Source organism: Malaclemys terrapin, chromosome 1, assembly GCF_027887155.1.
Source record: "Malaclemys terrapin pileata isolate rMalTer1 chromosome 1, rMalTer1.hap1, whole genome shotgun sequence".
Classification (NCBI taxonomy): Eukaryota; Metazoa; Chordata; order Testudines; family Emydidae; genus Malaclemys; species Malaclemys terrapin.
This window is the reverse complement of record NC_071505.1, coordinates 316,182,634-316,207,618: the sequence shown is the minus strand read 5'-3', so window position 1 is coordinate 316,207,618 and position 24,985 is coordinate 316,182,634. Positions and strand designations below refer to the sequence as shown.

The window sequence follows — 24,985 nt, the reverse complement described above, 5'->3', positions numbered from 1 at the left end:
TTGACAGGAGATACTGCTGCCTACTTCTTATTTACAATGTCACCTGAAAGTGAGAACAGGCATTTGCATCACACTTTTGTAGCTGGTGTTGCATGGTATTTACATGCCAGATATGCTAAACATTCATATGCCCCTTCCATGCTTCAGCCACCATTCCAGAGGACATGCTTCCATGCTGATGATGCTCGTTTTAAAAAAAAAAAGTGTCAATTAAATTTGTGACTGTACTCCTTGGGGGGGAGAATTGTATGTCTCCTGTTCTGTTTTACCCACATTCTGCATATATTTCTTGTTATAGCAGTGTCAGATGATGACTCAGCACATGTTCGTTTTAAGAACACTTTCACAGCAGATTTGACAAAACTCAAAGAAGGTACCAATGTGAGATTTCTAAAAATAGTTACAGCACTCGACCCAAGGTTTAAGAATCTGAAGTGCCGTCCAAAATCTGAGAGGGACGAGGCGTGGAGCATGCTTTCAGAAGTCTTAAAAGAACAACACTCTGATGCGGAAACTACAGAGCCCAAACCACCAAAAAAGAAAATCTCAACCCTCTGCTGGTGGCATCTGACTCAGATGATGAAAATAACATGCGTCAGTCCGCACTGCTTTGGATCGTTATCAAGCAGAACCTATTATAATCATGTCCTCTGGAATGGTGCTTGAAGCATGAACGGGCATATGAATTTTTAGCATATCTGGCACGTAAATATCTTGCGATGCTGGCGACAACAGTGCCAAGCGAACACCTGTTCTCACTTTCAGGTGACACTGAACAAGAAGCGGGCAGCAGCATCTCCTGCAAATGTAAACAAAACTTGTTTGTGCGATTGGCTGCACAAGAAATAGGACTGAGTGGACTTGTAGGCTCTACATTTTACAAGGTTTTATTTTTGAATGCAGTTTTTTTGTACATAATTCTACATTTGTAAGTTCAACTTTCATGATCGAGAGATTGCACTACAGTACTTGAATGAGGTGAGTTGAAGAATACAATTCTCTTTTTTACAGTGCAAATATTTGTAATAAAAAATAACCTAAGCACTGTACACTTTGTATTCTGTTGTAATTAAAATTAGTATATTTGAAAATGTAGTAAACATCCAAAAATATATAAAATACATTGTATTCTATTGTTTAAAAGTGTGATTAATCACAATTAATTTTTTAATCGCTTGACAGCCCTAGTAGTAAGTTGTTGTAATGGGCCATGAAATCAGTCTCTCTTTTAAATCCATGGTATTTGGTGTTCAGTAGTTACAAATATAAGTTTCCTTGTCTCTCTCATATCCTGGGACCAACATGGCTACAACACTGCATGTAACATTAAAGTTAAGGAAAATGAAGTAATAAGTGTGAGGGAAATGCAGTGCTATCTACCAAAAATAACTGAGATGGGTGGGTGTGCTCTCAGTATAAAGTGTCTCATTCTCTTTTATTGTATTACAATAGTGCCTAAACCCCAACTGAAATCTAGGCCCCATTGTGCTAGACGTGATACAACATGCAGTAAGAGACAGACTTGCCCCAAAGAGGCTACTATTCAGTGTTTAAAAAACAAAACAACAACCCGCTACATGAAGACAGAGTTACAGTTGCTTGGTAGTGTGTCGTCCTGTTGCAGAATGTTTGAGTTGAGGAAAACTCAAACTTCTGAGAAGCAGGAAATGCAAGTGAAAGTTGCCTGTGCAAACATTCCTTTTTGTCCTTTAATAGTGTTAGATGGAATCCAGTGGGTGAGAGTGAATTGGTTGTAAAAGAAAGAACAGGAGTACTTGTGGCACCTTAGAGACTAACAAATTTATTAGAGCATAAGCTTTCGTGGACTACAGCCCACTTCTTCGGATGTTGGCTGTAGTCCACGAAAGCTTATGCTCTAATAAATTTGTTAGTCTCTAAGGTGCCACAAGTACTCCTGTTCTTTTTGCGGATATAGACTAACACGGCTGCTACTCTGAAACTTGTAAAAGAAAGTTAAGTATATTTCAGGAACTGTGGGGTTGGCAGAGTAAAGGTATGTGTTGTTTCTCCCTCACCCCAAAGATGCATGACGGTTTTATTTTCCTTTGGGTCTTCTCATACAAATCACCGTTTTTGTGATTCAGAACTGTTGCTTGTTTGATTAACAACATTGGCTAGTTTACAGGGTTTGTAATAATACAAAGATGTACATAGTACTTTATAGACAAACAAGAATGACAGGCCTCCATTCCAAGGAGCCCAATCTTTCACATGTCTCTTGAGTGATCTTTACTCATGTGAGCAGTCCAGTTAAGTTCAAGACTTGTAGAAATGGGCCCTAAATTATGGACATTTATATTTGCAAAGGTATAGCTAGAGCTCTGAAAACACTTAACACAAATAAAAATATATGACTAACAAGATGTACTGGGGCATTGCTGAAAGAGAGCAGAGTTAAGGTTGCATGTGCAACCTTAACCGCATATCCTGGCCAGAGGCCAGATTGAAAAGGGCTAGGATGGAATTGGAGGAGAGGAATTCCACACAGTGAATGTAGACCGTGCACTCTATGAGCTTAGAGATGGAAGGAAGACGGGGTAGTAGCTGGAGAGGCATGTGGGGTCAAGGGTGTGTGTGTTTTTTAGGGTGGCAGAAACTAGAGCAGGGAAAGCGAAAGAGTAAAGGAGGGCATGAGAGTGGGCACAAAGGAATCAGATCACTTGATGTGCTGGGGTCATTAAGGCAAGTAGGATGAGGTTAGAGGTGGAGAGCAGAGGAGAAAATTGTCTATGACGGGAGAAGGAGATGAGAGTTGTAGGAAGGGAAGGCAAGACAAGCTGAAAAGAGGATGACGGTCATATAGTATTTTTGTCAACTTTCTCTTGGAAAAAAGTGGTGAAAATTTGTGCAGAGAGGGAAGTGAATATATGGTGGAGTCAGAATCCCCATCCTGGAGCAGAATATATTTTTGAAGAAATAGAGGTTATTTTGGTAGATAACTACAACTGTAAGGATTGTTCAGACATTATCTGTATGTATTTAGTACAAAATATAATTTTATGTGTTATACATAGACTTGGCAGAGTTTGATTTTTTTTTTTGAATGTCAAAGGATAATTTTAAGCTATTGTTTATATAAATTTTCACAATTATGGGAAGTATGGGGAATGATCAGACAATTTAATGACTGTAGATAATGAGATTCAAAAACGTAAAGCTTTGAACAGTTTTAAACACAAGTTGTCAGCATCAAATATCAAAATATACAAAGGTAAATATCTTTATATCAAACTCTAATAGGCTCTCAAGTAGCATTTTTCTAACCTTATCTATTTGTAAATTTCAGTTATCATAGATGGAAATATTTCTGATCCATTTGTGTACAGTGAAATCGATTACCCACATTTATTGATAAAAGTATAATCCTTCCAAGCCCAGTTATACAAATGTTTGTTCTACAGTTATATTTTGTTTGTAAAGTTAGTCTAGTCAGCTTTGTTACTCTGACAAAAAGCAAGTATGTATTCTCATTCTGATGCTATGTGAACCTTGTCTACCACTGCACTATAGTTTAACTTCCACTGGAAAAATACTTCTCCTTGCATCAGTCTCTACTCATTTATTCTTTCCTATTATAACAATTCAAAGGGCATAGGATTTCTGTAAGAAAAAGGAAACTTGTTCATAGAGCAATGTTTGGGAAATATGTAGTGAAGAAAGGTTTCAGAGTAGCAGCCGTGAAGTGGGCTGTAGTCCACGAAAGCTTATGCTCTAATAAATTTGTTAGTCTCTAAGGTGCTACAAGTACTCCTGTTCTTTTTGTAGTGAAGAGAGAGAGTCTAAAATCGGTACATGTTGTGTCTGGTATTCAGTGCCTCTTCAGACAGCAGATATTGGTATTGTTGAAATGCAATTATTGTATGTTAATGTAGTATGTGAATGCTGGGAGGAAAGGAAAGACAAAATTTCATTAGCAAGATTCCTTAAATGTATCACAGTGAAAGATTCTTAGTTATTTTTTAAATTTACCTTTTTTCTCTACCTTGTGGATAAGATCATGTAGATTTGGACCAGATGGATGCTTTCTGTGGTAGCACAATCATCAGGGTGGAAAAGAATGACAAATAAGTAGGGCCCTTTGTTTTCAGTTTTTATTTAATTTAATTTTTTTCCTGGGAATTTCAGTGTTTATTACCATCACAACAAAAACAGATGAAAATCAGTGCAAAAGTATTAATAATTTTTCTGGGTAAATATCAGGGTTTATTTTGGTAGATGGAAAGACGGGGAAAAAATTAGTAGATTAACGCTTTGAATTCAGTTCATCGATGTGGTTTGCTGCAGAACTACAACAGAACTCAAAACATGCCACCTCTGAGTTTAAGAGAAAAATACATGTCTAATCCCCAAATAAAACTTTTAATTTGAATAAACAGTTTACTGTTGTAGTCTTAGAACTATTAGCCTGTAAATATTTACATTTAAGAATTGGGCCACACCATTTGCGGTGCATACATTCAACTTCATTCGTTTCTCCTGGTTTTGTTTTTTAAAACTTTCGAATACTTCCTTGTGTTCTGAAACTTATTCTGACACAGACTTTTATTTTCTTTCCATTTTAGTGTGTCAAATCTTTAAACCGTTGTTTATTAGAAACTCGAAATATGTATGTGGTGGACGTGAGATTTATCAGTACGTTCAGATGCACACATGCGTGCCTGTTTGTTTATTGTGTGTATCTTCTAGACTAATACATAGCCTTACTTCAACAGGCAGTTTTGCATATATATACAGATAATAATGCATTATTGTAATACATATAGCTCATGCAGTGTATTGTATTTTCCTAATAAAACAAGTTATTTTTTTATATATTTGAATGGTACACAAGTAGGGTGAGAATGAGAAAAAACTGAATAATACTTTTTGTAAAACCAATACAATTCCAAAATCACAAATGGGGAAAAATAACGGTCCAGTTGTAATTTGATTTCTCATGACTAAAAATGTCTAGTTCTCTCATTCTTTTCATTTTACGTATCTCCTTTACCCATTTTTGATGCTGATAATGTGAGCAGCAAAGCTTTCAGCAATCCTATTAAATTTGTTGTGTACTTCTATTTTCATTATTCCCTTTTACCTTTGCCCAAAAGGTTAGATCAAATACTTTCATCCTTAAATGTACAGGTGCTTCTCTAGTGGCTATGTGCAGCGCACACACTGGTGTTGTTATCATTGTGCATATATGCCAGTTGCAGAACGTAAGCCTGGAGCAGTTCCAAGTTTCTAAGGCCTTGTCTACACTATGGGAGTAAGTCCACTTAAGTTAAGCAACTCCAGTTACATGAATAACATAGCTGGAGTCGACGCAGCTTAGGTCCACTTACCGCAGTGTCTACACCACGCTGAGTCAACGGGAGACACTTTCCCATTGACTTACCTTACGCTTCTTGTTCTGGTGGAGTATTGGAGTCGATGGGAGAGTGATCTGCAGTCGATTTAGTGATTCTTCACTAGACCCGCTAAATCGATCCCCTGGTGCATCGCTTGCTGCGGCGTTGATCCCTGGTAAGTGTAGACATGCCCTTAGGCTATGGCTATAATTCAGCTTAAGATGACATAAATTAAGTCTCTGAGAGATGTGAATTAGCCACCCTGCTGAGCGACATAACTTATGCCAACTTAAGGGTGGGTGTGGACAGTGCCGTGTCTGAAGGAGAAGTTCTCCCACTGACACAGCTACTGCCACTCGCGGGGGTTGGAGTAATTAAGCTGATGGGAGAGCTCTCTACCTTAGCTTAGAGCGGCTATACGGAGAGCTTACAGCAACACAGGGGTTTGTTGTTTTTTTTTTTGAGGCTGAACCAAAAGCTTGATATCTGTAGTCTAAAACTAGTCTCAAGAATAATACATTATTAATACCTTCTTATTTGCACCCCATTTGCTTCCAACAACACTTTAAAGTAAGTTCATTCTACTTTTTTGCACCTTATCTGTGACCTTTCCAAGTTAATTTATTATTAAACTCTACTCCTAGAAATATAAACTTTTGAACTATCTGAATTTTTTCACCATAAAGAAGTAAGTCCCTGTCTTCCCTAATTTTCTTCCTGCTTAAAAACATTTCCTTAGTTTTTTGCAAGTGAGAATTTAAATCTCCAATCATATCCTGACTTGAAATTCTCTAGTGATTTATTTTTGACTTTTCCACATCTACTTTTAAGTCTTCTATCCTTAGTCCATGTATTTGTATCTAGTGTTGTAGCCCTGTTGGTTTCAGAATATGAAAGACAAGGTGGATGAGGTAATATTTTATTGGACCAACTTCTGTTGGTGAGAGAGACAAGCTCTTGAGCTACACAGAGCTCTCTTTCAGGTCTGGAAAATGTACTCTGTGTCACAGCTAAATACAAGGTGGAACCGATTGTTTAACATAAGTAGATAACACATTTCAAGAGACTATTCAAGGTGAAGTGGCCCATTAACACCTCTCCAGTCATCAGGGGGTGGAAAGCTGGGGGCTGGAGAGGGGATTAGTGGGTTATAGATAGTTGTAATAAGCCATAAAGCCAGTGTTTCTATTCAGTACGTGATTTTTAATATCTACCAAAGTTATGAATTTAAGCTTCCAGGCTCATCTTTTGAAGGAGTTGTGCAGGTTTCCTTTGAGGACGAGTAAGGCTATGTTTTAGTCACAGGTACTTTTAGTAAAAGTCGTGGACTGGTCACAGGCAGTAAACAAAAATTCACGGGCCGTGACCTGTCTATCACTTTACTAAAAATACCTCTGACTAAAACTGGTGTGGGGGACTCGAGAGCACCGTGGGTACTGGCGGTGGGGCTAGGGCAGGCTCCTTACCCAGCTCCTGGGAAGCGGCAGTCCCAGCTGCCCCTGCTCGGCCCCAAGCCCTAGTTCTGCAGCTCCCATTGGCTGGGAGCTGCAGGGGTGGTGCCTGGCTGCCAGCAAAGGCAGCATGTGGAGGAGCTAGGGGAGCTGAGGGAGAGGAACCTCTTCTCCTCCCCCCAGTAAGCAGTGGTCCTGAGGGTGTCCCACCAAATTCCTGCTGCTGGGGGTAGGGGGCCCCTGAGACTGCAGCAGCCAGTGTGACTGACCCCAGGGGCCACCCGAGCTGCTCAAGCAGCTCCTGGACCAGCTGCACTGGGCTGCTGCAGAAGTCATGGAGGTCACAGAAAGTCACGGAATCCGTGACCTCTGTAACAAACACAGCCTTAAGGATGAGGTCTGAGGTCAGATATAGAATGATCACTTCAGTGAAAAGCTTTCTTTCACCCATAGCTGATACGGTGTTTTTGTTTATCCTTTTTTTTTTTTTGCATGAGTTCATCCAAGAGCATAGTGATTGTCTCATTTCACTCGTGTAGTTGTTGTTGGGGCATTTAGTGCACTGGATGAGGTACACCACATTCTGTGATAGGTATGTGTAGGACAGATATGCAGATATGTCATCTGGTTCTGCTTTGAGTTACTGGATCCTGGTTTGTGGGGAGCTTGCTTCTGTTGAGGAGGTTGGGGAGTTGTTTGAAGGCCAGAAGAGGAGATTCAGGAATGTGGTCCTCATCGAGTGCGAGTTGTAGTTGTTTGCCCCATATGGGTTCCATTGTGGGGTTGTAAGTGACAATTCACATATCAAATCCTGGTAGATTTAACACAGGTTTACTTTTAGCCATGTTTCTTGCACACATATTACATTAGGCTTTTTTCCCCAATTCTTAACTGCATTATTAAATTATGCACGTTCCATCTGTAAGGATCGTTAAGACCATGTTATTTAAGATGTATTATTGCTTTAATTTAAAATCATGTGAATGCGGTCTATTGAGAGGTTGTCTATCTTTAGATATCTTTCTGCTGATTTTGCTATGATTTTAATCATTTCACGTTTTTTTTTCCTGTCTGCAAGATTCAGTTAATTATTTCTATAATGAACGCTATAAACTGCTCTTTACTTACAAGCAGGACATCATCTCCTATTCCTTTCATATGCTCCTCCCTGACCAGAGATGTGTTCTGCTGCCCATCAATTCCTTGAGTATTTTTCTTCCTATTTTCTGCAGTGAGTACCTTTTGGTAGCCTCTGCTTATGACACATACAAAAAATTAAAATAATTCTAAATATATTTCGCTAGCTTGTTTTGCTACTGCACATCCTTTATATTCTGCACTGTGCTTTCCCCCCCATGATTGCTGCATTTAGGTTCTGTCCCTTCTACACCATTCTCATAGGAATGATTTCCTCCACATTTATTACACCTTATTGTTCCCTTACAAATGGCTGCCACATGTCCAAAACTTTGACAATTATAGCAACTTACGGGGGGAGAAGGTGTTAATATATGGTCCCTTTGGGAAGGCAAGGTGAGCATCTCTCAAATAAATTATTCTTAAGGCCCTTACACAAAAAATAATCTCTCAGTGCTAACAGTCTTGCCCTGTCTCTAAAGTTTTGGGGGGGATGGAAAGTGGGGAAGATTACTGAGGAGATTGTGATACTGCCACTCTGGCACATGTGAACTTTTTTTACCCGCTTCAGTCTTATGTGTGTTATGGAGACTATGCTGGGCTTGTTGGTCTATCATTTCCTTCTGGTGATGAACAGAGATCAAATGTCTCTGCTAACTTAGGTCCATCACTGCTTTTGATCCTGTCATCGACCACAGTTGATTGTGTCAACTGTAGAACCTGGCAGAGATAGCCAGGGTAGCACTTGAGTGGCTTGGTTCTTTTCTTTTTGAGAAGAACCAGAGGATAGTATTGTGTGATGGATTATCTGTCTGGAGATCTCTCTCATAGGTAAACTCGTAGGGTTTTATTTTGTCATCTTTCCTTGTTTTGTGTCAAACTGCTGAGGTGATTTCAATTTAGTGTGCATTTACATGAACATGCTAGATGCTCAGCTCTTTCATCATCTCATTGGACCTGCATAGTAATGTTATTAGCCATTCCTCATACTATGATTGGAAATCAAATAAAATTTGTCTGCAGATACTTGCATGTTAGATGGAAGTAATACTATTTAAGTGAGGAAACAACCAGAATTAACTTCTCCAGTCACGTCTATACCTAAAATTTAGGTCAACTTAGGTCAGGGGTGTAAAAAATTGACACCTGTGAGAGACGTATAGACACTGATAGGCCAAAGGAAGAATTCTTCCATTGACCTAGCTACTGCCTCATGTGGCAGTGAATTAACTAAGGTTATGGAAAAATCGTTTCCATCTGCACTACAGCGGCACAGCTGTGCCATTGTAGAGTCTGTAGTGTACACACCCTCCCTCTTTGAAAGGGTGAATTCCTCTGTGAATATGACTCCCAAATTCCAGTTGGTTCTGGTAGGAATCCCACAATGCAGTGCAAGAAAAAACCCAGAATGCATAGGCTAGTGGTGGAACATTGCACCATGGGAAAATCTGCTCAGAATGCTGTGCGGTTATTTTGAAAAAGCACAGAGCTGTCTGGACACTAACATGGGAAGCAGTCTAAGCGGGCATCAACAAAGTGTTGTGGGTGCATATTTTGGTATAGTTATATTGGAAAAACATATACTGATAAAACTTTCCTGTGTAGACAAGACCAGACTTTTGGGGTTGGTGAACTCTTCTTTTCAGGTAGCCCAGCACTTGTCTTGGCTGCCGGTCAGAGCTTTCCCAAGCAGTATTTAGAATAAAATTGACATGATTATTAGTTTCACAACTGTATATTCTGGATAGTAACAGTAAAAATAGCTAGCCTTGACATTTTCACTTTGCTAATGCTTGTGAAATCTGGGATCTGCAGCAAAGGCATTGGAACTGTCGGTCTGCTGATTCAGTAGCCCGTACTGGATGGATTCAGATTTGGAAGATTATTTTAAGAAACTCTGAAGGCTAGAAACTTTATATAAATATAAGCTTACATCTGTCAGAAATTGTTGGCTTAGTGACTTAATCACCAAGGAACATACTGTGCTCACCACTGGCAAGTGGCTTTTCCAAGGCTTATTCTGAGGGATGCTGGGAGCAGCCTCAAGGTTTCAGTCTTCCCTCTGCTCCCTCTTTCCTGCCCCTTGTAATGGGAGTGTCTGCTTCTGTACCCATACACTCTCTGCAGCAAGGAATTGTGTTATATTGATAGTGTCTTTCCTCAGCGCCAGCAATGAAAATTACAAAGGTCTCATGGGTTTTACTAGTGCTCAGAACCATAGGCCTAATGCTGCATTCCTCAGGCAAAACCCTTAATTCTCTCCATTTGTAGTTCTGTCTGCCTGTGGCGTACAGAATTGGGCTCTTAAATGGCAATGAAACTCAACACATTTTTGTAAACATCATTCTTTTGCTCTGGAAATTCATGACTAGTGAAAATATGGAAGACAGAGGGGAAGAGGATCAAAAATAGGCTGGTGAAGGGGAAGAGTGAGGAGGACTCCCTGGCTTTTTGCAGTAGGCAAGAAACAGTAGTGCGGGAGGATAAGGTTTTTTTGCCCCCTCCTTCTAAGTAATCATTGTGGTGTGTGTATGGGAGGACACAAAATGTATTCGATACCTGAAGGTAAAGGGCCATGCCAGCCAGATGGATTCTGCAGCAGAATGAATCTAAGCCTTCAGCAAGGTCCTGGCATTCTGTACCGCTTGGGTGATTGGAAGTTCTGCAGTAGCTTTCTGTAAATTTAAAAAAAAATGAAGTATTGAAGAATATATATGTGACAACAAATGATACAATCAATGTAATAGCCACCCTTTGTACTTAAATAAATTTCTTTATCATTTGCATTGTTCACACTCTCTTTTGCAGACTTCAGTATTAACACTTAGCTGCATTGTCGAAATAATCTGGCTATTTCTCCTGAACATTAGATACACTTTTTTTTTTTTTAAAGTGGTTGTTACATTATTATTCACCACCTCAGTGAATGAATATGGGGTAGTTCATAACTCTCAGAGCTACTGTTTCAGGCTGTCTGTAGATTCAGGCAGACAATACTGCAGTCTTCAGGTCACAATTTCATGATTTTTTTCACAAAACTGAGAACTGGAAATACTTATTTTAAATGAAAGCCTGGAGTGCTATTTTGCCATTCTGGAGTGCCATTCCGAAACAAGGAGTAAATTCCATTTCATCACAGAATACGGGGAGCCCTGGTTAAAGTCTATGAGACTCAAGTACTCAAAAGCAGGGTCCAGAGCCATTGCTTTGGTGGGAAGCCTGTTGTACTTAAAGTACTGCACAGGATCTTTTCAGGGGGAATAAGACAAAACACCACATTTATTAGTAATACGTGTATTCATTAACACTGTATTATATGCATATAATATATTACACTTACACTCACACACACACACAAACACACTCCGTCTTGTTGTTACCAATTAGTTGCTCCCCTTAACTTCACTGGCCAGGTGAGTTAGATGGGGGAGGGGGTGGAGCCGGGCTTCTGCCGATCCGGATCGATGCTCCCATGTTGACAAGACGAGACCCGGGGTCCTCTGCAAGACACCTCACTTTTATAGCAGCTTTCCTCTTATGCAAATCTGTACCAGATTCAAACTCTGTGTCTGTGTCCATTGGTCCTTTGTGCTGCTTTCTTTTGAGTGTTGTCCCAATGCTGCAAAGAGGGTGTTTCCAAAAGAAGGTGCTTGCTTCTAACCCCCGAGGCAAGAATGTCTGCTTGTCTTTAATGAGCCCACTTGACACGTTTTATTGTTCTTGGGTCTGGCTCCCAGCCCCTCTCCAACAGTTGAGGCTGTCTGGAGGTGCTGCCTTCCATGCCTTGCTCATTCACACCTCATTCATTCAACAGGGCAATTGATTAAGAGTGGGGGCGGGGAGAGCTCTTGTTCTACTGCTAGCAAAAAGAATTTTTCTTCTATCTTATTCTATTCTTAGGGGCTATAATATTATACCAAGGGCAATGCAAAGTTTCTAAATGAGGCTTTGATACAAAGTCCCATGAAAACAGAGGTCACACGTGGGTAGACCCACCACAAGGTTATACGAAGAGGCACAATGTAAAGTTATATGAAAATTATCAGAGATTGATCTACAAGCCCAGTGCTTCTCCTGGTCTCGTGCCCTACTTTCTAGCAGTTGGGAATGGAAGACAATGCTAGGCTTCTCTGTAAGGTACTGTACTGTGCTTCCAGGTAGGAGTCTCTTTCCTATTGGATTGCAACTACAGCTGTTTCTCTGTAGTGTGGATGCACTTTACGTGGATCTATGCTTGACAACCACTTGAAAAGTTCAGCCAGTACTACTTATTTGCTTACTTAGCCTAGGCAATATATTCCTTGTGTTTAAAACAACTATGTACACAATACAGCTTACCTCGGTATAAATTGTGTTGCTTGGGTGTGAATATCCCCGCCCCGAGTGATGTAAATTATACCAATCTAAGCGGTGGTGTGGTCAGCACTTCTCCCACTGACATAGCTACTGCCACTCACGGGCTGGAGTAATTAAGTCCATGGTAGAGAGCTCTCCCATAGACTTGGAGCGTCTGCACTAGCAGTGCTACAGCAGCACACCTGCATCGGTGGAGCTGCGCTGATGTAGCCATGTCTCTAGAAAGTAGGTGCCACAAGTACTCCTGTTCTTCTTTTTGCGGATACAGACTAACACGGCTGTTACTCTGAAACTTCTAGAAAGTAGGGCTCTCATTTTTGCTATAGGTTTGGTGTTGATTTAATCTCCTTTCCTATGAGCCAGCGTGGCAGTTAAGATCTATTTTGGCCCGTATGCTAACTTTCCTCAGATGTGACAGCTGAGGATTGGTGATAGGGAGGCTGTGGAGGACCATTGTATCCGGAATTGCCTCACCTTGTTGTGCCAGGCTTTGAGGACATGGTTCGAGGCTGATTTTATTCATTCAGGTTTTTTCTGGAGGGGGAGCGTAGGGAAATGCTTTGGGCAGAGAGCCCTTTTTGTTGATGTGTTAATTCTAATTGTATGTTACATTTAAAACTGCATTTAATTTTATATATGCTTAAAACTTACAAGATAATCATTGTTACACTTATTTATCTGATTTACATGTTCAGGTCCTAGCTATATTTCACCACACTTAGTAAAAGAAGTTATTCTTATTCATACAGCCAGGTGCAAAGCATGAAATTTTAAAGTTCAGCTGCATTTGTTTCTTATTTTCAAACAAGTCTGAACAGTTGTTTTCTCCTGCTTTAAAAAACAAACAAAAAAGTGTATTCCTATTCCTCTCTTAATCCTAATGGCTGAACAGGGTTTTCTCCACTTACCAAAACACCCACCTTTGGACTAATACCATACTTGTGAAGTTTCAGCCCAGAACTAAATCTTTTAGAACATAAGAACATAAGAAAGGCTGTACCGAGTCAGACCAAAGGTCCATCTAGCCCAGTATCCTGTCTACCGACAGTGGCCAATGCCAGGTGCCCCAGAGGGAGTGAACCTAACAGGCAATGATCAAGTAATCTCTCTCCTGCCATCCATCTCCACCCTCTGACAGACAGAGGCTAGGGACACACCATTCCTTACCCGTCCTGGCTAATAGCCATTAATGGACTTAACCACCATGAATTCATCCAGTTCTCTTTTAAACTCTGTTATAGTCCTAGCCTTCACAACCTCCTCAGGTAAGGAGTTCCACAAGTTGACTGTGCGCTGCGTGAAGAAGAACTTCCTTTTATTTGTTTTAAACCTGCCTATTTTCAGGAAGTTCTAAGTGCAAACACAAGTTTATGATGGCAAATCCTACTCTATTAAACAATTGGTCTGTCAAGTCTGTTATCTTGTTGCGAGAGCAGTTGATCGGGACCAGAAATGCTAACAGAAGTTGAAATCTTGCCATAGGAACAAGAAAATATTTAAGCAGGCTACCTGTGATTGTCCAACAGACTTAAGAAAACTGAACCGAAGTAGGAAGAACCATGCGGTTCGTGATTTTCAAAGATACTATGTGGAATTCAAGAAGAGAGTTGTCCCTACTTCAGACTAGGGTGGGGCATTTGATCAGTCCAAAAATAATTGGTCAGTTGATCTGACAATAATTTGACCCATGTTTGACCGATGTCAAAAACTATGAAATATTTTAAAGTTCTAATTTATTAGAACAGTAACAAAAAGGTCTCCAATGGTCTTAGTCTTAGATATACTTATGCCTAATTACAAAAAGTTACCGTATATACTCGATTATAAGCTAGTTTGTTTATAACCGACATCCCCTTCCCCCCAAGATGGATAAGTAAAAATGGAAAATTTTTATGACCCGTTCATAAGCCAACCCTATAATTCAGGGGTCAGCAAACTTTGACTCCCGGGCCATTAGGCTAAGCCGCTGGTGGGCCGAGATGGTTTGTTTACCTCGAGTGTCCGCAGGCACGGAGGTAAACCAAAGTAAACAGTGTCCCGGCGTGCCAGCTGCTTACCCTGACGGGCCGGGACAGCAACTGGTGGGGAAATTTTTTTGGGGGGAGAAGCTGGGGGTCTGGGGAGTAACCTCGGTGACCACCCCCCACATGACCCGCCCCTAGCCCGGGACCCCCACACTCTCCCCATCCTATCCCTTCCCACCTTATCTGGGGAGGGCCAGGGGAGGATTTATCTGGCCTGGCTGGAGCTGCTCCAGCAGGCCAGGCCGGGCGGCGAGGCCGCAGCGTGCTCTGGCCGGCCGGGCCCAGCGGCTGCAGCCTGCCAGCCCCAGAGCTGCAGCTGCTTCAGAGGCTGGGGGGAGAGCAGGGGTGGCCAGAAGTGGAGAGACTCTGCCCTGCCTCTTCCCTTCTGACTGTGCTGCCTCTCCTTGCTCCCTTTGTTGTGGGGAGGGGCTGTGTCCCACCTCTTACTCTCTATACCCGTTTATAAGCTGACCCCCTTCTCTGGTGCTTCCCTTTTTTACTAAAAAAAATTTGGCTTATGAACGAGTATATATGGCACTTTAACTAGTTATTCTAACTCAGAAAAATATGAAACATAATGAATTTCTAAAAAATGAAAGAAAAAACTGAACAGTTACAAAACAAAAGAAATTAAACAGAAATGGAATAATACATAACAATAAAAGAAAAGTAATTTTAAAATGCACTTATGCTAGGTAAGCAACAGACCAACTCGGGATGCATCTTACTTTTCATTATCTTTTTCTTTTTCGGTTTCAGCTGCTTCATCTATATCTTTGTTGTCATCAAATTCATCCGTACCTCCTCCTTCCTTTTCATCTGATCAATATTGAGTCAACGCTTCATCTGCCATTTTCTTCTCTAATTTTAAATTTTGATACACAGTCACCAGCTTCTCAGCACTAGAGGTCTTCAGTCGATTTCTGGATTTTGAATGTATGATTTCCCCAAGTTGAAAAACGTTCTTCCATACATGAAGTAGTACATATAGTGTTAAAAGAATTACTGCCACTATAGCTAGAGTGCAAAATAGACCCCCACCGTTTCAATCATGATGAAGTAGCAAACTGTCTTGATTCAGCTGCTGGGATTGTACTCCATATTGTTCTACGACTGAACAAGCTGCTTCTTATTTTATAATTTGCTACTTCCATCAGAATTTTGGTCGCTTGGAGATCTTTTAAAATTTGCAACAGTCACTACAAGGTTACAAACTGAATCAAATTCATCATCAGAAAGGTCTTGGTCCTGGGAGCGTGGATCAAGAAGGTAGGCAGCATTACACGGAGGGATTTTTTTCAATCCTATTATTTTGGGTTTTATCTTTTTCTCTTCTGCTTTTGTAAGTGGGCTGTTCAGTATTCTCACAAATGTTTCTTAACCTTTAGGAGCTTATTCTCGGCATCAGACAATGTAGAACGATCATTTTTCTATATTCTGAATGGATTGAGTTTTGCATCCAAAAGATCTCCTCAGCAAGAATGTCAGTGCGGATTACTCAGGAGCAATCCCCAGCTACCCCTTTTGGAACAGCAGCTGATTGCTAGAAGGCTGTTAGTATCTGAAGTTTTTTGAGACATTTAATAGAAGATGCCCCTTAAGTATGACAGGGCTTACTTAGTGTAGATGAATTGAGTGCTGTAGTAAATACACCTCTACCCTGATATAACGCTGTCCTCGGGAGCCAAAAAAATCTTACTGTGTTATAGGTGAAACCGCGTTATATTGAACTTGCTTTGATCCACCGGAGTGCGCAGCCTGCCCCCCGGGACACTGCTTTACCGCATTATATCCAAATTCGTGTTATATCGGGTTGCATTATATCAGGGTAGAGGTGTAATGCTAAAAAATGACTGCTGGTATTTTGGCTTTTAAAAAACAAAAAACTTGTTAGTGTGTTTTCTCTCCTGACATGATGAGAAAGTTGTCAGATATTGAACATCGCTAACAGAAAGCTGCATTACATGGGTTGCATGTCTGTAACATAAAAGATGTGGATACTCGTTTATCAATAAAACCCGAGCAGCTTTCATATTAGTGTCATAATCTTCCATGGACCCAATTTGTTGTTTTTAAACTGGTCAGCAATATATTGGGCAGTGTATTGATGCTTAGCTGTGCATTGGGATGGGTAAAATGCTGATTGTGAAGTTTATTGTGAAGTTGAAAACACCCTCATTGTGATTAGTGCTCCAGCCATCATGGAGTAAAAATGCCAACTCTTTTTGGTCCACTTTGGCATTCAGAAGACATTCTGCAAACCATATTTTGTAAACTGGGTACTGCTTGTGAAAAAAATTCTAGCATATAAGGATTTTAAACTATATGAAATGGTGGGTGTATTGCTGGCATAAATACCTCTAGCATACATATGGTCAAGTTCGTGTTTCTGGTCATGGGATATTTCATGCAAAAAAATCTCTTGATCCCAATTTGATGGACATCTGAAGGCTTTCCAGAAGTAAGGAGTTTTCAGTGCTGAAGCAGATGGAGTAGTAAAATTCTTATTAGAAGAAATGGAATTGGCTTCACTTTCATTGTCATTCATATCACTATCTTCAACAAAAGACTCCATGCTTCATGATGCTGCTGCCAAAGATGAAGTTAGAGGAGAATGCAAAGAAGAAAGCAAATTTTGTTCCAGACTGGTTTTCCCTTTCTTTCTGTTTGAGTGCAATAATCTAGTTTTGACAATAGGTCGACAAACATCACAAGAATTCAACAAATGTTTCTCCATTCTATCTACGTGTCACGCTTTCAGAAGAACAGAACTTGCACTTAGCTTGAACAGTTTTTCCATACAAATGATTTTGGCTTTCCTTGACTGTATAATTTATTATGTCACTGTTAATGTCTCACTACTTCTGGAATGCTCTCTAGATTATGAAGTATCTCTCATATTTCAATCATCAGTAGCCACTAAGTTTGATTTCTAACTTCTGGTATTCCAGAAAATTCCAGCCCATCAAATTGTTTTTGGGCATGCTGCCCCCATCCCCAGGACCTTTGCAGACTCCCAGATCACATGGAGGGTGAGGTGGAGAGGCGGCGACTCCTTTCTGCAGCAAATATAGTGGATTCTTAAGCAGGCTCAGGAGGAGGAACAGAGCAGAAAAGCAGGTGCCTTTATACTCAGTGCAAAGCACAGAAGAAAAATAAGACATACACAGAATCACAAAAATATTGCCAAAATTTGCGCAGTTGTCACAGCATTGATGGTCTAGTACAAATATTGTATGTATATCTTTGTTTGTATGCTAGAAGATTGCAGCCAGTCAAGATGCTCAACTTTCAATTGATTCTCCTTTTTCTCCAAAAGGTGACATTAGTATATGAGAGAGAGAAGGTGGGTGAGGTAATATCTTTTATTGGACCACCCACTTTGTCTCGCTATCGTCCTGGGACCAGCACAGCTACAACAACACTGCATACATTCATATATAGTAAAGTGAATGATCAAGATATTTAAGTAGACTTGCTAACAGATGGCACAACCATGCTGTCAAAAAGTAGGCTGCTGCCTATATCAGGCCATTCTTGCTGGAATACTTGACAATATTTGACCATGATCAAATAGGCAGTCAGTTGATATTATTTGACTGGTCAATTGGGCCAGCTTACAAAAGCCTACATCAGACTTTCCAAAGAGTTAAAATTTTATTAGTGGAATTTTGTAGGTTATATTTAAATAAGTTGTAAATCATTGTATCTAATTGTTATGATTATAGACTAAGAAATAGGTTGATAGCACAGGCCATTGTTTAAGTGGGTATATTAGGACATCAGAGAGTTCAAACAAGACCCCATGTCTTCAGCAATTCCCAGGCCACAGAATTTGCTACAGAAACCAAGTTTGTATTCTTAAAAGAATGTTTTCTATCCCATAGAATGTTTTTTTCTGGAAAAAGTGGGGGGCTGTGCTCAGGCAAGATTACAACATGTACAGTAAATATCCTTTATTGTTTTTATATCCTTATCATTTATCTTCCTCCCCCTCCCCCCAGTCTGTATTTTTGCTAGGGTTCAGTGCATCTATAGGACCTGAGTGTGGTGTAAGAGGTCAGGGTTTAAATTACTTAGATGCTTTTGAAAATCCAGATCCTCCAGCATAATGTGGCCATTTGGACTGCACTGCTTGCAGATTCTGGCTGCCATGCTAATGTGCCTGCCCCTGGAGAATCAGCCTGATGGAAGGAGGCTCCTTTGGTATAGAGACTCCTCCACTTCCTTGTTCTCTCCCCCTTTCTCTGCTGCTAGTGCAGTGTGTGTAGTCTTATGGTATTTGTTTGGTTAATACTTTAAGAAGCTTGCTGCCTGGACAGCTTAGTTTAAGAGTGAGCTTGTAGAAGCCTAAAGGACAGTAGTTGGTTAAATATGAGGGTAGGAAACCATCCTATGGGAACAAAATGCTCCTTTTTTCAAATGAGATTGCGGTGCAGCAAGGACACCCAATCTGAGGAGGAACATTCATTACAACATCTGGAAAGATTAAATGTTTTATGAAAGGATGAATGTGCTTGGACATGCAGTATGGTAAATAGTCAATCTTAATGTTTGCTAAAGAATTTTTGAGCTGGAAGCTCAAAAGAACTGTCATTTCCACTAAATGTTTTAATCTTGGGAATAGTCTGGTTCTGAGGTTCTCAAACTTCATTGCACCGCAGCCCCCTTCTGACCAGAAAAATTACTATATGACCCCAGGAAGGGGGACTGAAGCCTGAGCCTTGCCCCGGATGGGGGGGCCAAAGCCCAGGCCCAAGGGCTTTAGCACTCGGCGGGGGGACTGTAACCTGAGCTCTGCCACTCAGGCTAGGGCTGAAGCCGAAGCCTGAGCCCCGCCGCCTAGGGCTGAAGCCCTTGGGCTTCGGCACCAGATGGTGGGCCCTGGGCTTTGCCCTGGGCGGTGAGGCTCGGGCTTCAACCCCGGGCCCCAGCAAGTCAAACACCAGCCCCGGTGACCCCATTAAAACAGGGTCGTGACCCACTTTGGTGTCCCAACCCACAGTTTGAACCACTGCTCTGGCTCTTAGAGAAAATGCCATTCTGCATTTTAGCCTTGGCATATGTACTGCATGATAAACAAAGAGATGGCTTTGCAAATAGTGTCATGTGCAGCTTATCAGGAAATCTAGATTTCTCTGGCTACTTGGATCTACAAGGAACATAGGGGTGACTGCCAATCTATGAAAATACAATGTATACAAATTTTTGACAGTGAAAGTGATGTAAGCTGTTTTGGGCTGGGGCTGTCTCTGTATGTGTTTTTATATAGGGCCCAGCAAAATGGAGTTCCAATTCTGACGGGGCCTCTGAACACTACTACAATAACATTAGATTTAACTAAATTTTGTCTAGAGTTAGCTACAACTACTTTACATGGACTCCCTAAAATGTGCCTTACAAGAACTTTAGACTTTTTTAAAAAGTTAGAAAATGGGGGAATTTCAGAGTTAAAGTTGCATTTCATGAAGAAGTGCTTCCCTGTATTAATTCACTGGGGAAGCAAGGGTTCGTATGCACATGGATGGCCTGAGTGCATATTTTCTCTAAAGAGTGTTGGAATTAAAAATGAACATTAGGAAACATTATGGGCGTTTAGAGTTCAGGTTGTACTTCTTAAATAAGACAATCGATGTATAGCTTTTTCTAAAAATCACTTATTAAATTTTATAAAACAGCCATATCTCAAGTGACATATAGAACAAAGTTTATAGTTTAGAATCATCAACATAAATATGAAACATTCACAACTGGCCATTCTAATATACTAGAATGCATGACCATCATGTACTCCAAATACAATACAGAATTTGTAGGTGTACATGGCATTTTACAAAAAAAGTCAGTCGCTGTCTTGAAAAATTTAGTTGAACTTGAATATTGTAGATCTAACAATTCAAATGGAAGGAAATGTGAGACATCTGTGACGAGATCATAATATTTATTGAACTATAATCCATTGAGGCCTGTACTTCTTAGAAGTAATTCTAAATCACAAAATTAAGATTCTTTTAGGTATTAAACATACATATTAAGTGTAAGTTACTATAAATTATTATTTGTAAAAATCTTAAATAGGAAACCTACAGATATGGAAAACTTTATAACTGTTCTTTTATATCTATTCTGTGAAGTAGGTCATACCTCACAACTCTTAGAATTAACTGTTTGTTAATTTTACTCAAAATTGAGTGTTAATTTGACTATTTAGCTTCTGTTTATAGTAATCCTTAACTTGAAGTAAAAGGAAGTATTGGAAAATGTGGAAGCTCTCAAACTGTCCTAATTGACTTAGAGGTTCATTTTTACTTGATCTGCATTTAAATTATGCTTTTTGTTTCTTCTTTAAAGAATAAAGGTTCACTTCAGTTTGAAGACAAATGGGATTTCATGCGCCCCATTGTTCTGAAGCTGTTACGCCAGGAATCTGTCACAAAACAGCAGTGGTTTGATCTGTTTTCGTAAGTGATTTTTTTTTTTAACTTCCAGTTCTTTGGTAACAGGATGGAAATAAAATTATAATATTGCTTATAACGTAGAAGTCAGATGTAGGAGGGCCATGTAGAAATGGATGCATTTACAAGATAAGAGAACAAAAAATACTGGTTAATTCTGTTTCATTAAATAGTAACACTGCTTCTCTTGAATACAGTTTTGTAGAGTTGGTGTTTTACTGAGACACAGGCCTCCAAAAATAGAACACAAAAAACAGCACCACTTTCTTATTGTTTTTACAATTTTGTTTTACTTCAGCTGAAGATGATAGGCTTCTTTTGTACCCTCCCGCAAACCTTTCACTCTAATTGGAAATGGGGACTAGATATTTTGTAGTGCTTTGACAGTAAAGTCTGCATATATGACCAATCACTTCATACAGTATTACTCTGACAATAAATGCATATGACTTGCAAGTGGTTTAGCTTTAAGCTGATTGTGGCGTCCTTCAAAAATGAAATAATAATGCAATTTTACTGATAGAATTGGAGTAATTGTATACTTTTAAACATAACGCTTATACGATTTTTTTTCCTGACACTGATTGCAGCATTATACTTGTAGCTTTTTTTTATTATTATTTCAGTTTCACTATGATACAAGGAGTAGATAATAAACCTTCTATTATATAAATCAGGCCATCTCTGCTCTGTCAGCTGAAATTATAAATGACTTATGATAGATCAAAAATTAAGATTGAGCTTGGGGAGGCCCTGTTTTAATTGCAAAGTTCTAAAATTATTGGTTCCAGCAGGGATATCTTGCACCAACTCCTGCAATGGAATATAGGCATCTTCTGACATTCCAGCTACTGGTTCCATTCTGACCCTGATCAGAGGACAGTGTGGTCTCAAACGGATGAAGAGTATTCAAAGATCTAGCCCTTGTCTGCATGGGAAATTTGCACTGGTTTAACTTTAATTGGCTTTTAAACTGATATAGTTAAACCCTGCTTAGACGCTCTTAAGCTGAAAAAAACCCACTTCTCTAAAGAAATGTGTGTTTATACAGGGGTTTGCATCAGGGTAACTATATTGGTGTAAACCCACTCCTTAGATTATACAGTACAACTTTCCCATGTAGACATGGCTGTAGTATCCCAAAAGGTGGTAATGAAGCAAAGTGATGCTCGACATAGCATGTTTTACGTGACTCATGATGATATAACTGAGGGCATAATTTACCTGCAGAATCTCTATTATTAGTGGTGAGAAGGAAAGAGCCCAGCTTGACTCTTAAAAGGCCAGGTTGAGTTTGCTGGACTGGCAATTAGGAAAAAAAAATGTTTATGTTCCTGTGGATCAAATTTGTTATGGAATTAGTGATGCAATAGTGCCATTTTTGGTTCCTTTCCAGAGGAGAATCACACTTTTAAAAGCCACCCATGCCATGGAACATTTCTTGACTAAAGTGCCTCTTGAGGTCCCTGATTATCTGTAAGCTCAAATTTCTTACAAGGAAGGTCAGTTTCTGGGCAATGGTGATTCAGCTTGCTGAACAAGTGAGCTTCAAGCTGTAGTGCAGCAATTCAGAAATTTTTCACAGTTGGGACCACATCTTCATAGAGTGTTTCATGAAGAGCTCTCATCTTGCTTAGGATTGGTCAGTGTCAATGTGGCAATGACGGCAATTGCTTCTAGGTAAAAGTAAAGTTAGGAAAGTTATTTAGATGTTTTTAATTTAGTAAGTGTTCCTGTCCCTTTTGAAAGAAAATAAGCCTCCATTTGTTCTTCATTTTACGCTCCCTTTCCTCCCATCTGTTCTTTTTTCCCCTACCTCCTACCAGGTGCCTGGACATGCTTCTGTAACCTGGTCCCCTTCTCTCTTATTGTCTGGTTCTTTTCTCCCATTATGTGTTTCCCTACCCCCAGTTTTGTTCTCCCATAATCCTTGCATGTGTTAATGATCTCCCTGCTACCCCAGCTCCATCCAACTCACAACTGTCCTTTCCCTGATTCCTTGAATTTATTGCTTGGCTACTTGTTGTTTACCTCTCCTTTGCTTCCCTGGATGTTCTGTTTCTAATGGGGGAACCACTAGTCCCATTGGCAGCTCTTGGGTTCAAATGGTGGCTGGCGGCTGTAATCCCTAAGCATATTCTCCTCATATATAGGAATGGCTTCTAGTAGAGGCTTGCTCCTTTTGTTTCCAGCTGCTTCTATAGATGTCAAGACTCTTTGCAATAACTGGAAATGAGGCCTCAGCACCCTGATTGGTCAACAATAACATGTGAGCCACAGATTTGAGAACTGTTGATTTAGAGAGAGAGATCCATTTTGTACCATCTCTAGACTCCTTCAGAAGATGGTGATAATCCCACCTTAATCAGTCAATCCGTCTGCTGATGTTTTCCCATGTCTGCATGCCACTCCTGTTAGTCCTCCTTCAGATGTTTCATGTTAAAAAAAACAACAACTAAAACTTCCTTAAAAGCGATCCAGATGTTTATTTTGGTATTAAATGAGTATGTTTTGCTGTTTCCAAAAGAATCATATTTAAAATATCTGAGTGAATCTGTTAGACTGCAGCATATTGGTGCTTTAAAGCTTGCAATGACTATTGTCAAGTCTGCTACATTAGAAAGCTTCTAATTTGTGGCCATCCAGGAGATTTGCAAGATAGTCATATATATGGAGTTCTTTGAACGCATTCACTAAATGGTATGGTATTGCTTAGATTTGGCCTCTAGATATGAATTAAGACTTGATCTGTCAGTGTTATAAAAGCCCCTTTACAAGGGAGGTTTGACCAACCATTTCTTAAAATATTCCCCAAATAAAGTGAAATTACATCCTCTTCCTGTTTTGAGAGGTATCATATTTCTCACTACATAAAATCTCTTCATTAGAGCCCCAAAATTGCCTACTTTCTGATTCAGTGACTAGATTGCTTTTTACTCTCTGCAGTGCCCAGCACAATGGGTCATAAATCCTGATTGGGGCCTCTAGGACTAAAGCGATACAAATAATTAGTACTAGGTTATGATTCTGCTTGTTGTAGTAGCTTTAGAACAAATTAGTAGTTTTAGAAGTTGGAGTTCCCACCTTGGTTTGCAAAGGAACAGACTCAAGAGTGTTGATACTTATGTGGTAAATATCTTCAGAAAGTAATATGTGAGTGAATAAGTCTCTTTCTTGTCTGAGTACAGTAGAACCTCTGAGTTATGAACACCTCGGGAATGGAGGTTATTCGTAATTCTGAAATGTTCGTAACTCTGAACACAACATTATGGTCGTTCTTTCAAAAGTTTTCAGCTGAACGTTGATTCAATACAGCTTTGAAACTTTACTATGCAGAAGAAAAATGCTGCTTTTAACCATCTTAATTTAAATGAAACAAGCCAGAAGCAGTTTTTTTACCCTGCCAATTTTTTTAAAACTTCCCTTTATTTATAGTAGTTTAACACATTTTGTACCGTAGAGTATTTGCTTTATTTGTCTCTGCTGCCTGATTGCGTACTTCCAGGTCCAAATGAGATGTGTGGTTGTATAGCATGGATTAGTTCTCATTAAGATGTGCTGCCTTTTAAATGTTTTTAGTTTTGATAACTTAAGTAGGAACATTTGGAGAAGGCACTGTAGGAAAATATATAAAGTTCAAAATGCATATTTAAGTCCCAGTCTTGCAACCAGCTCCACACAGGTGGACAATGGATTCCCATTAAAGGCATTGGGTTTCCATGTAGGCATAAGTGTCTGCCCGTGTTGATCCAATTGCAGGACTAGGACCTTAGTGTTCAGACTGGTGCAGCTGTTTATCTGTGCATACCAAATGATAGTTTTTCACTCTATCGAGAAGCTGTGGAGATCGTCTTACTTGTTGGGAGTGGCAGACAACCTTTTAGTTGAGGACAGAGAGTCAGGAGATGTAGGCTCATTTCCTGGATCTGCCACAGAGTTACAGCATGATCTTGGCCAAGTCATTTAAACCTGCTAGGCCTCCACTTTCATATCAGTATAATGGGGCTATTTCCCTACCTCAGAGTGGTGCTTTATGAACATTAATGATGCCCCTATGGTATACTCAAATGGAAGGTGAAGGACAAAGTATTACTGCAGTTCCTGACTTTATACTGCTTGACTGTCAAATGTCAGTGTTACATTTAATATTAAGGCATCATTTTGGGTTTATGAATTTCATTTTTCAGGGTTTATTTTTAGCAATTTTT

At 39.9% G+C, this 24,985-nt stretch overlaps 1 protein-coding gene across 1 annotated transcript in view; it reads left to right on the top strand.

Moving 5' to 3' along the window:
• CUL5 (cullin 5) overlaps positions 1 to 24,985 on the top strand; it is a 73,622-nt gene that overhangs the window by 8,292 nt on the left and 40,345 nt on the right. The window contains exon 2 of the mRNA XM_054015526.1: positions 20,674 to 20,783. Within this exon, the coding sequence (XP_053871501.1) occupies positions 20,674 to 20,783 (110 nt within the window). The remainder of the gene's footprint in view (positions 1 to 20,673; positions 20,784 to 24,985) is intronic.